The sequence below is a fragment of the Gopherus evgoodei genome, chromosome 1 (assembly GCF_007399415.2).
Source record: "Gopherus evgoodei ecotype Sinaloan lineage chromosome 1, rGopEvg1_v1.p, whole genome shotgun sequence".
Lineage (NCBI taxonomy): Eukaryota > Metazoa > Chordata > Testudines > Testudinidae > Gopherus > Gopherus evgoodei.
Window position 1 is genome coordinate 52,747,711 of NC_044322.1, and position 15,532 is coordinate 52,763,242.

The 15,532-nt window shown below is 41.0% G+C and overlaps 1 protein-coding gene across 3 annotated transcripts in view; it reads left to right on the plus strand.

Annotated features, from left to right (window-relative positions):
• The window catches only part of DHRS12 (dehydrogenase/reductase 12), a 54,976-nt gene that overhangs the window by 26,144 nt on the left and 13,300 nt on the right, over positions 1-15,532 (plus strand). For 2 of the 3 annotated variants that reach the window (XM_030564349.1, XM_030564370.1), the window contains exons 8-10: positions 283-373; positions 1,508-1,645; positions 5,692-5,962. In XM_030564349.1, the coding sequence (XP_030420209.1) occupies positions 283-373; positions 1,508-1,645; positions 5,692-5,807 (345 nt within the window). In that variant the 3' untranslated portion in view covers positions 5,808-5,962. Of the gene's footprint in view, positions 1-282; positions 374-1,507; positions 1,646-5,691; positions 5,963-15,532 lie in introns of those variants that run through there. The other variant, XM_030564358.1, reaches the window with a different exon arrangement.

Here is a 15,532-nt window from a genome sequence, read left to right on the forward strand (position 1 = left end):
AAGTCGATCTAAGATATGTCAACTTCAGCTACCCTATTCTCGTAGCTGAAGTTGCATATCTTAGATAGATTTCCCCCCTGCCCCAGTGTAGACCAGGCCTAACATTATCTAATGGATTGCTGCTTTTCCCAGTGTATGAGTGGTACAGGTATTTTCTATATTGTCTGCCACCTGGTTATATGGGTGTATTGGAAGCATTTGGGATTGGCTATTGGGAGACAGGGTAATGGACTAAATGGATCATTGCTCTTTTCCAGTATGGCATTTTTTGTTATATCCTAGAGACAGCAAGTAGTCTTGACAGAACAATGGGCTAAAGTGCACAAAAACATCCATTTCTCTGCTATGCATCCTGGCTGGGCAGATACACCAGGTATAGTCTGCTGAGGGCACTTGCCCCTTCCAGTCTTACTCTAAAATTGAATTGTAATATGACATTACTGTAAATTTGTATAACAGGTCCACCGATCTGTTCAGTTTAAATTTCTGGTCAGTGGCTGTTTTAGAACCCTCTGCAGTTCTGTTTTACAGGGAGTCTGAAATCAGATGGAGCTGGAGATGCAGATGTGCACTCTAGTCTGACCTGCTCTTGCAGTTCCCCCCCACCCGACACTCTTGCTTCAGACTCTGGGCCCCCAGTGATGTCACTCTCCCTTTCGGCTTTGAGCTTGGAAACTACCAGTTCCAACTGTGCACTTCAGTATCTTGTATTACTCATCCACACCACCCCTGTAGTTCAGCCTCCCAGTGGACTTCAGCTTATTCTGCCTAGGTCAAAGGACACTGTCTAGTCACCTTCCTTTACTTTTACACACTGTAGAATGCAGGTTCTTAATAGGCTTCACAATATCCCTTTACAAATCTAGGGGCTGGCATGCCACATAGGGAGCTCCCCCAACACCCACTGATCATATGACTCTCCACACCCTCCTGCAGTTTTCTGCTGATTGAAAATATAGGCTTCATCTTTCCTTGCCCAATGTGTTACTTTACACTTAAGCAGTTTAAATGCAGTGTGTATAGCTTAGGGAATACTATTTTCCATGTCTGCTTTTTTGCCATGTGCTTATAAAATAACTCAAAAGACTACACTGGTTAAGTCTATCTCATTATTTCTAGCAGTCCTAGTCAGTCATAAAATCAATGAAAATAAGAACTAAATCCCCAGAGGTTTCCACCATTTGTTTTCTCATGTTCTGCATCCAGTCAACTTTGAACAGGATCAAATAACAGAACTGGAAACACCTCTCTTTTTGATTCTTATTCTCTCAGCCTTTTGACTGTCTCTGTACACTTTAGTCCAAACAGTGAGAAATGTCCGGTTCATCTTTTGGCAACCTAACATCCCACCACAATAGTAACTCTGCCATCCATGGGACAATAGTGTCCTTTCCCTGATTTCAAAAGGTCACTGCTTTTCACTCTACAATTACCATTTTAACCTTTTAAAAAACTTTAGCAAAAAGCCTTGATTGACTCAACACCCTTTCATTATTCTTCACTGTAGCGGTGAGATCAGCGATGCCAGAGTTCTATGAAAAGATGAAGAACAAACTGCGCACAGAGGCTCAGGGAGCCGATACAGTAGTATGGCTGGCAATCTCACCTGCAGCAGCTAAGCAAACAAGCGGCCTGTTCTTCCAAGGTAAGGTGACAGTTTCATACACTGAAACTGAAGGAGGAGTGCTATTACTGCACTGATTGTACAATTATTGACTTTGCTGAAGGGTTGAGGGTTAAAATAGTTGAGGGTTAAAAAGTGGTTGAGGGTTAAAATAGTTCCTGCAATTGTTTATAATGTCTGATTCCAAAGGCCAACGCACAGTATTGCATAACTAGCAGAACTAGTCAAACTGACGGTATTTTGCTGGTCCTGCCCTTTCGACCAGCTGGCAATAATTGGATAAAACATCTGGGTTGAAGTTGGCTCTGCACATGACTAGGCAGAGACGTGGCAAAGCAAAGTGAGCCCGCAGAGATGTCTGATGGACTCTTGCCTTCTCTACAGAGTACAGAGGAGTTGCATTCATTTTGAGGGCACTTGTCTCTCCTTTTTCTCCTGTTCACATTAACAGTGCCCAGGTGCCAGTGCGCACACATTCGTTCTCCAGCTCTGTGGTGGGGACTTACAGTCAGGACTGTTAGTGTGAACAATGCAGACTCTGAGATGAAATCTAACTGCAGCTGGGTTGGTGAACGGGGGTGGTGGTGGAATTAATGCAGTAGAGGATGGGAAAGGGCTTTGAATGTTCCCATTCTGCCACTCACACAGTAAGTGCTCAAGTGGGAGTGGTTTTGTGACACCTCTGTTCTCAGAGCAGTGGAGATCTATGATGTGGGAGACAGGCCAGAGGTGGGGCCCGTTTTCATAGAAAGCCCCCTTCACCCCCCCCCCCTTCCTGGGTGTGACGAAGGCCTGCTTTCAACCTGTATGCTCAGTCCAGGGCATCTGGAAAGTTTGGACTCCTCCTCTCCACAGGTAGCAGACCCACCCTTAGTCAAGCTTTTAATTAAAAAGTTGGAGATTTTTACTGTCCCCCACCCAAGAGCAGTAAACTACAGGCTTGAATCAGCTGCCCATAAACCTGACTGGAATTTCTTTTCAGATGGGATCATTTGTCTGTGGTGTATGCACAAAATGGAACACACACAAGTGTTCTGCCTCATTGTAGAGCAGGGGTAGTGCCTCTTCCTCATCCTTAATCTCTCTTCCTCCCTCTTATTTCTATTGTTTGCTCCAGCCCTCGTTCTTGTATTGTGGGAATAAGTAAATTTTCCTTATCTACTTTCTCCACATCACTCATGATTTTATATACCTTTATCATATCCCCCCTTAGTCTCCTCTTTTCCAAGCTGAAGAGTCCTAGCCTCTTTCCTCATATGGGACCCTCTCCAAACCCCTAATCATTTTAGTTGCCCTTTTCTGAACCTTTTCTAGTGCCAGTATATCTTTTTTGAGGTGAGGAGACCACATATGTACACAGTATTCGAGATGTGGGCGTACCATGGATTTATATAAGGGCAATAATATATTCTAATGATTCCTAACATCCTGTTTGCTTTTTTGACTACCTCTGCACACTGCGTGGACATCTTCAGAGAACTATCCACGATGACGCCAAGATCTTTCTTGACTCGTTGTAGCTAAATTAGCCCCCATCATATTGTGTGTGTGTGTGTGTGTGTGTGTGTATAGTTGGGGTTACTTTTTCCAATGTGCATTACTTTACATTTATCCTTATTAAACTTCATTTGCCATTTTGTTGCTCAGTCACTTAATTTTGTGAGATCTTTTTGAAGTTCTTCACAGTCTGTTTTGGTCTTAACTATCTTGAGTGGTTTAGTATCATCTGCAAACTTTGCCACCTCACTGTTTACCCCTCACTGTTTACTCCTTTCTCCAGATCATTTATGAATAAATTGAATAGAATTGGTCCTAAGACTGACCCTTGGGGAACACCACTAGTTATCCCTCTCCATTCTGAGAATTTACCAGTAATTCCTACCCTTTGTTCCCTGTCTTTTAACCAGTTCTCAATCCATGAAAGGACTTTCCCTTTTATCCCATGACAGCTTCATTTACATAAGAGCCTTTGGTGAGGGACCTTGTCAAAGGCTTTCTGGAAATCTAAGTATACTGTGTCCACTGGATCCCCCTTGTCCACATGTTTGTTGACCCCTTCAAAGAATTCTAATAGATTAGTAAGACACAATTTCCCTTTACAGAAACCATGTTGACTATTGCTCAACAGTTTTTTTTCTATGTGTCTGACAATTTTATTCCTAACTATTGTTTTGACAAATTTGCGCAGTACTGACGTTAGACTTACTGGTCTATAATTGTGGGGATCGCCTCTAGAACCCTTTTAAAATATTGGTGTTACATTAGCTAACTTCCAGTCATTGGGTACCAAAGCTGATTTAAAGGACAGGTTACAAATCTTAGTTAATAGTTCCGCAACTTCACAGTTGAGTTCTTTTAGAACTCTTGGGTGAATGCCGTCTGGTTCCAGTGACTTGTTAATGTTGAGTTTATCAATTTAATTCCAAAACCTCCTCTAGTGACACTTCAATCTGTGACAGTTTGCTTGCTGTCCTAGTTCCCTGAGAGCTATTTGCCAACCCACAATAAAATACCCCCAAACTGGATTAATATGCAGCTGTTCTGCTTCCATTCCCCTCCTGCGTCTCTTTCACCTTCCTTATTCTGTTCAGTTTTGATACTTAGAGCAAACCCTAGTCAGCTTTTTTGCTGAGGAATGGAAGGGAGCTGGGAGTAGGCTATCCTAAGCTCAAATAATTTCTTCCCCTCTGCTAATGAGAGTGCACAGGCAGACAGGAAGCTGTTTCCCTGCATAGCTTTGGCCTGGTAGAGTATTACAGTTCCCAGGTATCCATGTATGCTAATTCTCTCTCTCTCTCTCTCAAACATTTTTCTTCCCCCCCCAGTAGTATTGACTGCTGCACCATAAGGAACAGTGAATGTGTCTCTTTATTGTTTGGGTTCCTGTGCACAGGCTAGGGTGAACAGATGTAATGCTGTATGTACACTGAGTTGTTATGCTAACTCCACAAGAAACTGACAATTTTCACCTCTTCTGGAAATTCTCCTCTGAGGATATGAGGCAGGCCCCTGTGCTCTCATGAAAATCTTCCACTAGAGCTCAGAACAATGTTTGAAACTCAACTCTTGTGCAAGGATGGATGACAAACCTGTAGCTCTCCACAGCTTCCTACTTACAGCATGGCTGCTATGGTGAAGATAAACTAGCTTTCTACAGCTCAAGTGGCCACTTGAGAAGTTGGACTTCACTAAACATATTGTAGGAATACTGAAGGAGAAATACTCCAATGCATAGTAGTGATTTGAAGTTGCTTTTCAAAAAGATAGAAAGTCATTACTAATTCATTGTTAAGGCAAAGACCTAGAGCTTCTCTGTGGGTGGTATGTAATTACAGTTAATCAGGAACAGAAATTTAGTACTGTTCCTTGTGTTATGGTGCTCTACTGGTGTAGCTGTGTGGTCGACTGAACCAGGAAGCTCAGGTTCATGCAACCAGGTAAGGAATGTCTTGTTGTGCAAGTTTGGCTTACATTTTGACTGTAAATCAGTTTATTCTCTTGATAAAAGGCTGAGCACTTAACAAGCTAATTCTATAGTGCTAATGCTAAGCTCTGTATTTTAAGGATAAAACTAGCCCAATTCCATACCATGGAGTAGCTGCACCAGTGCAAACTCCCATCCTGAAAACAAGGACAGCCATTGTTTGTTTTGCTGCTTGAAACTGGACTAAACTCCATCTTTGCAAATCACTGTATTGGTCCAGCTACACTAATTACTAAAATCAGGGCTAATTTGCATGGAACAGGATCTTCCTTTTTCTAATGTCTAGCTACAAAGAGTCTACATCTTATCTATAAAATCAGTCTCACACGGACATGCCTTTTGGGTACCTAATTCAAAATGAAATTAGTGCAAGTGCATTCTGATTTGGTAAATGAAGTAATTTTTTAAAGTACAGTATTTAAATGTTACAGAAATCCACAAGGCCAGATTAACCTTTTGGCCTCAAGATCATTTTGAGCACAGGTAAAATGCATTGGTGGTTTTGGTCTAAGACCCACTTTGTGCTGGGAGAGGGGAAAGATTTACCTTTTTTTATTTTTTTTCCCCCCCCCCCCCCCCCCAGACCGGCACCCTGTTTCTACCCACTTGCTCTTGGCCAGAACATATTCTTCACCAGAGGAGGAAGAGAAGCTAATAGAAGCTTTGGAAGAGCTTTCCCAGAAATTTAAACCTGCTTGATCATGTCTTCTGTAGGCATTTATCACTACTCAGTTGAACAGAAATGAAGCTTTAACTTACAATACTAGCAAAACTGTATTACACCTGTTACAAATATGAGGTGAAGAGAACAAGTTTGCTACAATTCTATTATAAAAGGTGAACTATGATTCTACTTAAATCTATGTTGTAATGCAGGCTTTCATAAGATAGCATAAGCTATTAAGCAGTTGCCTGTGAATTCAGATTTTGCTCCCCTGAAGTCCTACCTCTGTCATGTCATACATTAAGGTACATTCACCTTGCCTCAAGTATGTACAGGAAACAGCAGAGGGAGGTATTTCAGCATTGAGTTGCTCATATGTCCCTGTAACAAGCAGGTTGTAGTCTAGCACCATTACTAATTAAAGTTCATTTCCTAGTGACTGCAGCCCCACCTGTTTAGGGGCAGTCACTTAGTTCAGGGGTAGATAACCCCTCATTTTCAGTGGCACTCGCATTGGCTGGGTCCTGGCCACTGGTCTGGGAGGGCTCTGTATTTTGATTTAATTTTAAATGAAGCATCTTAAACATTTTAAAAACCTTATTTACTTTACTTACAATAGTTTAGTTATATATTAGAGACTTATAGAAAGAAACCTTCTAAAAACATTAAAATGTAGTACTAGCATGCAAAACCTTAAATTAGAGTGACCAAATGAAGACTTGGCACCCCACTTCTGAAAGGTTGCCAATCTCTGACTTACTTAGACTTTAGCAAAACCTAGAGAGTGGAGATAGTGGCAGTATTCTCCCCTTGCACTCACAACTCAACCACTGCTTTATACCAGTAGAGGACTGGTCTGTATGTGAAAAATGAAGGTCAGAAGTGCTTGGTCATTAGACGGTGCTTTTTCCAAGACCAGAAGTGCTAGACTGCTGTCTGGGAAGGCTATTCTAGTCCTTTTCAGTCTGATTTTTCTAAATGATCTTTTATTTATAGCAAGCTACTTTGGAGGCTAAACCAGTACCTTTCCCTCTATCTATATAGCAAGTGCTCTTAAATGCTGTATTCCAGAGGTAAGAACCTTCTGTCCTGTACAGAGTTTGGGGGTAGCAGCTAGTTTGCTTACAGGGGTGTAGACTGCACTCAGTTTGGAGTGTCTTTCCTTTCATAAACTGATAAGCCCTCTTCCTACAAGGTCCATAACTGAACCAGCAAGTGTTACACAATTCATGTAAACAAACAGTCAGGTTTAAGGCCTTGAGCTTTTCTGTAAACTAATTACTGAAAACAGGAGGAAGTGGACCACTATTTTCTGTGTGGGTAGCTCTGCAGCTGTTGCCAAATTCCTGCTGCTTGATTCAATGAACAGGGGAGGAAATACTATATTCCATTCCAGCCTCAAGGGGTTGAAGCTTTGATTTAGAGAATCACAGAGCCACATACTAAAGTAAAAACCTAATCTAGATGGGAGTTTCCCTTCAGTAGTGGTAATGACAATGCTTGAAAATAGCTGTACCTTTACAGGCAAGAGAAGGACAGGAGAAAGTGTACATGCTTGTTACATGTGACACCTAAAGGCTTTACGACAGCTTTAACACAAGGGTGCACACATCATAGCTTCTATATGCTGAGCTTACTGCATGTAACAGGACTAGTTGCATTCCACCCTCTGATCCCCCTCCATTTCAGGGACTTACTAAAATGCCCCAAGCAAGGGTCTGTATGGGTATGGCTACATTTGGAATTTCAAAGCGCTGCCGCGGCAGCGCTTTGAAGTGTGAGTGTAGTCAGAGCGGCAGCACTGGGAGAGAGCTCTCCCAGCGCTGCACGCTACACCCGTAAGGGATGTGGTTTACATGCAGCACTGGGAGCCGTGCTCCCAGCACTGCTGCCCTGATTACACTGACGCTTTACAGCACTGTATCTTGCAGCGCTCAGGGGGGTGTTTTTTCACACCCCAGTTGCAGCGCTGTAAAGTGTGAGTGTAGCCAAGGCCTTCAGTCTCACATACCAGTATCTGAATACATCCTGTTGTGATCATGTTACTTACAGACAGAAGTGCTGGCCAGGTGAGAGTAAGGCCATGCAAACTCAGCTAATCGTGGGAGGTAACTAAAAGGTTACAGGGGCATTAAATTCATTTTAGCTGTCTACTTTCAGAATTGAAGGACTATGCTGAATAAGACAATTGAAGTGTTACCATGGGGAACTAATGAACTTTGCCTAATTCTTGGCCTGCTTCAGGCAACATGCACACAGCCACACTGCAAAAGCAGTACATTTTTAAACACCAGTCTTTGGCAATAAACTTTTTAGAACAAGCCTTTGGAAGTTACAAACATTATTTTAATATACCTTAGACTGTAATTAGTTTTTATAGACAGGTTTAGTTTGTTCTCAGATAGCAGCAAGAATACCACCTTTAAGGCTTGTCTACACTGCATGGCAAAGTGCTGGGGGTAAAGGGGGGGGAGTAGTTATAGAGCACTATACCTGCTCAGTGTAGACACTGCTGGCATGTTCTAAAACGGTACTTAGTTTGCATTAGAGTCCTCTGTAAATACCCCCTCTAGACCACTTTGCTGCCATGCAGACAAACCCATAGTTTACTAGGGAGATCAAAGTGAGTGAGCTGTCTTTCTGGGCTATACAAAGATTGCTTGCTTGAGGCCATGCTACTGCCCAAAGGAGGAATAATTATGTCTAGATTTTAAGTGTTATGAGACTTTCACAAAAACGGTGTCCCAACTGTGTGAAGTGCACATAGTTTAAAAAAGGAGTATGCCCAAAAGTCCTTTACATTGTGTTCAAAAGCATCCAATTTAAGACTTAACACAGATTGATTTAAAGAAACTTGTGTGTTTCCAGTCTGCTCTCTATATATGTGGAAGGAGTCAAACAAAAATGTGATCTTAGTAGTACAACAAGCTTCTAGCAAGATACAGAGTAGTAGATGTTAGAATATAGATAATCAGGCCTTCTGTAAGGTCTATAGTTTAAGAATTTAGGTGTATTTTCATCACTCAGCTAGTTAGAGGTATGAAACAAATCAAAAATCAGAAGTCCACTTGTGTAGGGGCCTTCTCCCACTAGGATAGCTTGAGGCCTTCGGCTAAGCAACAGAGGCAGCCATAAGCCAGGAAGTGAATAGTCACATCCTCATATCCCAAACCAGTCACATTGAAATAAGGTGGTATTGGGCTGTTAGGAAGACAATCCTGTCCTGATAGTGCCCATCACCACCAGATAGATAAACAGATCTTAAGATGGTTAAAGAAAAGTTAGTTTAATAGCATCGTGTCTGGCAAAAAATCACTTATCAGTGGTTGTGAAACCCTCATTTCTGTATTGTTTTATATTTATGGCCCCTACTTTTCTATTGTTAATCTGTCTGGATCCCTTAGTTTTTCTGTCTGCTGTATAATTAATTTTGCTAGATAAGTTAATTACGGTAGCAGGATATAATTGATTAGAGAATGTTACAATGTTAGGATTGTTTAGTTAAATTTCAGTAAAATGATTGGTTAAGGTACAGCTAATGTTACTATATAATCTGGGGTCAAACAGGAAGTGGAAGAGGAAATTGGAATCATGCTTACTAATGGGGGGGGGGGGGAAGGAACAGGGACACAGGGTAAATGCTCTGTGGAGTCAGAGCTGGGAACAGAACCTACGGGAACAGGTTCTATTGGTGGATAGAGATAAGCCCAACTGGTTGAAGGGCTTCAGAATATGCTTGCTTGGAAACTAACCCCAATAAACATCACATTGTCTGCGCTTCAGCCTTCTGGTCTTTTGCTGCTTGCTGTCTGCATGACAGGGATGTGGGAGGGCCGAGGGAAAGCCCTCTAACAGTTGATCACTTTAAGGTTATTGTAGTGTTGAAGAGAAGACTGGTAAAGAACAATCTAAAAAGCAGTAAGTAGTATGAGAGCTAGAGAGACAATGTTTTGGGAACTGGATTCTCTCTCACATACAAATTACAGTGGAAAAAGTGCAACAGTAAGATTTACACAGACATTTATTTCCCAAAGCTTTAGGTCTTACATCAACAATTTATTACACTGTTTGAACAGTTACTGAAAAGATGACAAATTGGAGGGAAAATTCTAGACAAAGGTAAACAATCACATTCAGCAGCATTTTAATAGTACATTGCAGAATTTAAATGTTTTTCATTACTGAATAATCTTTTAGTAAGCCAAATTCCTGTGCAACTGGAATTTCCTACTACCAGTGTAAAAATATACCAAACCCTCACCCTTCTGTAATATTCTGACAAATGGCATGTGGGTGCCAGTGTTCTTAGAGAACTAAATATATTTTAGTCAGTTTGCAGTGACTGAACACTACCCTTCACACCTGCCAGCTTTGTTGTGGTTGAAGAGAGAGTTTGAAAATAGAGATTCCAAAATTCATAATTAATAACCACTAATGAGAGAGGCCATTCTTCTATTTAACAGTGGAGAGAGAGTTCCCTGTACCAGACAATTTAGTAAATTGACGCATATTATTTGGACAAGCATTTATACAGAAAGCATACGCAGTAGTAACATTTCCTAATCTAGCAGGCTGCAGAGCTTATTAACGTAATGTTTGTGTTTTAGCTAAAGTAAGTTTGCACTCCAGTAGCCGTAGTATAATGTAAGTTACTAAAACAGTGCATAAAACTAAAGTGCATTTAATGTCTTTTGGTCCATATTCCATACTTAAATACCTGTTTACTTTCTTTCCATTCATAGGCTATAGGTGGAAAGGATCAAAATCATGAAAGCGTAAAACTTAGTCATAGTGTACTGAAATGCCAGCTGTCATATTTTGTAGTTGAAGTGCATTTGTAATCAACAATTAAATCTAGGGCAGCACTTCAAAACCAAATATGTAGTTTTTCATAACATTGGCATTCTACTGCATTTAGTTCAACATTTAAACACAATTCTTCTCCCCTTTAAAAACATTCCTTTTTCCTCACCGCAAGTTTGAATGAGGTATGGCATCAGGACGCACATGAGATGCTTTATTTTAAAATAATGCACATTAGGTTATACGTGTCATGTAAGCAAATACATTCATTGTCATCTTAAATTCTAGTGGCAAGAGACACTAGTGACAGAATATTCAATGTAGACAGAGGACCAGCACTTGTTAAGCAATGCACTTTCAATACTTATAAAAAAAACAACTAAACAGCCAGACACAGGAAGGCAACATAAACAGTTAGTGAACTGGTGAAGTTATTTTTCCAGGATATGTAACTTTCAGCCTGAGTCTGTAATGCCAGCACAGGTGTTCTCCCTCACCTCACCTTTCCTACAATCAGTCTAGAGCTTTGATGCTAGCTTCCAAGACACACTGCAAACTTACCTTTGTCTTATTTAAAAAAAAAATCCCATCAAGTCCTTATATTTTCCCTTACTCTTAAGAGCTCCCGATCAATAGTTAAGGGGCTGTGTGCTCCTGTTTATGTAAATAGCTTTTTTGCACAGGCCAGAGAGCAACACCATTAACCATGCTTAGACTTACTCCCCTGCACCTTCTCAAGGCACACATTCCTGTTTAGATGATAACCACCCCTTGCAGGCTCTGAAGATGGGCGCGCACCATCAACACTACAGTTGAACTAATTATACAGTGTTTTGAGCTCTCCCCAGGAAAGCAAACTTGAACACTTTTAATCTTTGATAGGAATGCTAATGTAATTATGGTCAGGTGATTTTTTCAAGTTGACAGTGTCCCTGTCCTGAATTTTGCATCTGGGGCAAACTTGTTCCATGTAAAAATGTTAGTCTAACTACAAAACCTGTAAACAACAATTGTAAACAAAATAGGTTGCCTTCTAGCACCAGAGCTCTGCCGATAACAATGGTACCATATCACATTTGGTGCTGTTAATCTCAAAAGCAGGTGCAGGACACTTCCAGTAACTTTGTAGTGACCACACATTTTTGTAGAATGTACCACTGAACTGGAAATGATTTTACAGTGTAGATCCTTCATTACAGTTCCTTGAAGGAAATGCAAAGTACCATCTACAGTTATTTGCCTGCTGCTGAAATGCCAGTTTTCTATACTATGCATAAAATGAGAATTTCTCAGATTACTATTGTACCATGGTACAAGTAAGGTTGCAAGGGAATATGTCCCTACGTGACTCAGATTAAGGGTGGTATTTTGACAAGTGCTCACCAGAGACTTCAATGGGAGCAGAGTTAGGCAAACACCGATTACATGTAAAAATCCCATCTTGAGATCGTGTGTGTGGATTTCTCCTCTAGGCCAATTAATACAATTTTCAACTCAATCTGATTACATTTTAGGAAAAATGTCACTTGTTAAAATACAATAGCATCTGTGGCAGTACAACGTTAGTCAATGTTTAATTCAGTAAAGGAAAATGAATGTTATTTAATAACCCAAGCAATAGTGGATATGAAGGGATACTTGTAGGAAAATCACTGCTCACCAACTTCATTAAGGACTGGCAACGCTTCACCATACCCTCAGCATTTGTAAACCTTAGTAAAAGAAACCCAGAGTCTTCAGTTGCCCTTCTGACCCCCCATTTTTGGTATGTTCTCCCTTCTGCAAAGCTCTCTGATAGAACTCACTCTCTCTCTAATACATAGCACAATCATATTTTCCCAATTAAATTAGGTCACACTTTAATTCGTCCAAAACTAGAGCTTGTCAAAGTCTTCCCAATGTCAATTTTGCAAGGTTTTGAATTTGGATGAAAATGGGGGAGAGGCTTCTAAATCTGGGCACATTTCCTGTTTTTCAGCCAGTTTGATCCAACACTACTTTATAATCCTACTTTTGTGCATGAGGTTGCTTTTGGTGGATTTTCACTTACTATGCACTTGGACAGACACCAGTGACTGGTTAGGGGAAAGAATTCTGGGATGTGACTAAAGGGGTCTAAAATCATTGTAGGCAGGCAGCAGCCACTATGGCACTAAATCAAACAGACAAGTGGAGAGGAAAGGTACCTGAAAGGATGGAAAACCAAGAAAAAGCTAAGTAAAAAACAAAAATGGAACTTCCAGTATAAATGTGTCCAAACCCAAGAAATATTTCTAGAGTAGGGCAGTATCAATATTCTATATCCCCCTATGCAGGTTCACAGACCTAATTCCTAAAGGCAGGGTGTCAGATGATATTTCAGGTAAAAAATAGCACGTTCTCTCCCTGAACAAGGCTATCTTCTAACCCGATGGGATATATAAGGCAGGCTTTAAAAAAAGATGCGAGGACAGACGAGCCAAAGACTGCAGTAGTGGCAAGTCAGGTATTTGGATTTCTACAGTACCCAATGTCAAAGAAAGTGGAAGACAAACAGCAGCTGATCAGGAGACATTATAGCACAATCTAGAAGGTGGCACTGTTTCTAACAGGATACGCCCCAACCAGTTGAAGTTTCCACAGCTGCTAGTTTCTGCAGAGCTAGGTGAAGAAGGGAACTTTGAACAATTAAGGCTCTTCACAGTTTTTCTTCTTTTGGACTGGGAGGATGAAGTTTGACTGGCAAAACTAAACCTTTATCAGCCCCCCCCACTACTGGTTGATTTTAAGGATTACCTAAAAACACAGGCCCCTCTCGTTCCAAAGGAAACAGCCTCGAAGGACTCCTAGGGCACGTCTACACTATAAAGTTAAGTCAACATCCAGCTGCCACAGTAATTAAGTCAGTCGTGGATGTCCACACCACACTTATTGTGTCAGTGGAGTGCGTCCTCACTAGGTGGTCATTAACTTGATATTACAGGTGAGTTAGATCAGCAGAAGGGACCTGGTAGTGTAGAGGCATACATTATTAGGGAGACATAAGGTGGCTTCCATTGACCTAAGTTTGTAGTGTAGACCAGGCCCTAGATAATGGACTGGTGTGGCTAACCTGGTCAAAGACCACTCAGCCACACCAATATGCCACTCAGCTGCTTAATCAAATGGTGCAGACTGGCTGATAAAACAAAGGGAGACCTGCAGAGCCTGTGGGCCTGGGCATCATCACAAAAGGAGCTTTCAGAGAAGTTGGGTTTTTCTTGCTTCTGCCAATGTCTCCTATTAACTCATTAATAAGTAAAGCCAAGAAGTTAACTCAGGAAAAAAGTTCTGAAGCCTTAGTGGCAGCTGAGACGTTATGCTGCCAATCAAGATGATGCCAAGAATCTGGCAGCTCACACATCCTACTGTCATTGGCTGCTCAGGCCCTTCCAAGTGTGATAAGTGAAAACCCATCTCATTAAAAGAATGACCTTGTTCACTCATTGTTTAGAAGAAGTCAGTTTTATTTCAGCATAGATAGAACAGGCAGATGAGATTGTATATCCAAATCTCCCTATTAAAAATTAAACAAAGCAAGAGGATGGAGAGGTTAAAGACAGATTTTGATGGAAATAAATTAAGTAAACTGTTAAACTTGTGCTGAAGAACGTATTAAAGTATCTTGGAGACATGCATTTACATATAGAAACCACAAAGTGGTAGTTGGATCATTTATGCCCACAAGAATTATAAACTGCCAAGTAGAATTGTTAGAGGAAAAGCAACTGGAACAGAAATCAATAAGTTTTTCCTGTTTTAAAAACTAAATCTATACCAATCTGAAGGTTAGCAAGAGCTTTATTTGGTCAATATAATGAACACAGAAAACAGACTGATAAAGGGAAAGTGAAAAATAATGCTTATCCTTTGGAAAAACGAATCATACCATTTGCTGGTCAATAAAAATCAGCTTTTCTAAGGCAGAAATATTACCACACGGATGCCTGGTAAGTGCAATTTATCACCATGTGGCTTGCATGCTTTTGTCCTAGTCTTAAGGAACCATCAGGGCTACACCTTTCTCTCTGATGCAATATTATTTTTGTATTGAACATTTACCAAAGGCCAGACTAGAAGGAATGAGTTTTACAAACGTGCTGTAAGTGACCAGATTCACAGTGTTAAAGACAAACTATTTCTTTTACTCCACCCTAAAACATCAGGGATCCACTTCATCCCTGTCTGTCTACATTTACTTAGCTCAGTTTTTCCATGTTCACCAATACTCCACTGACTGAGAACCACAATCCCAAGTAATTACCAGTGACAATTTCTTGGCAGAGGGACACAGAAGTGCTATTCATCTTCTTAGAGAAATGGCAAGGGGCATTTCAGATCTGTTCAAGGAAATCCTGACTGTTCACAAAATATTAGTTATCTGGCTCCCATTACTGTAGTATTGGAGTCTCCATACCATCCCAGTGAGGTAGAGAAGTGCTATCGCCCCCACTATACAGATGGGGAACTTCGGCACAGAGGGACTAAATGAGTTGCACAAGGTCACACAGGAAGTCTCTGGCAAAGCAGGGAATTGAACTCCAGGTTTCCAGAGTCCCAGGCTAGCACTAACAACCAGGACAGTCCTTACTCACCATGGAATCCCAGTCGTGACAGGGGCCTCTGGGCATGCTGTGATTAATAAAGAAGGCTAAAACAGCAGAACTGGGTTCAGCTTTGTATCCCATTGACTATTATGCATCTCCACTCTTAGTTCGGTCTGAAAACATTCTCTCTCTCAGCACTGTTTTCTTTTGAATTATTTTGCCAATGGCGCTCTGAGTTCTGTCCCCAACAGGAAAAGATTTCAGTCTCATTGAACACAAATAAATGGAATGGAGAAAATCAGAGATGCCTGGAAAAAAAATGTGTAAATGTAAAACCACAAAATCCCCACCCCTCCACCCCCCACTAAACTGAAGATGCTGAAGTAGCCACA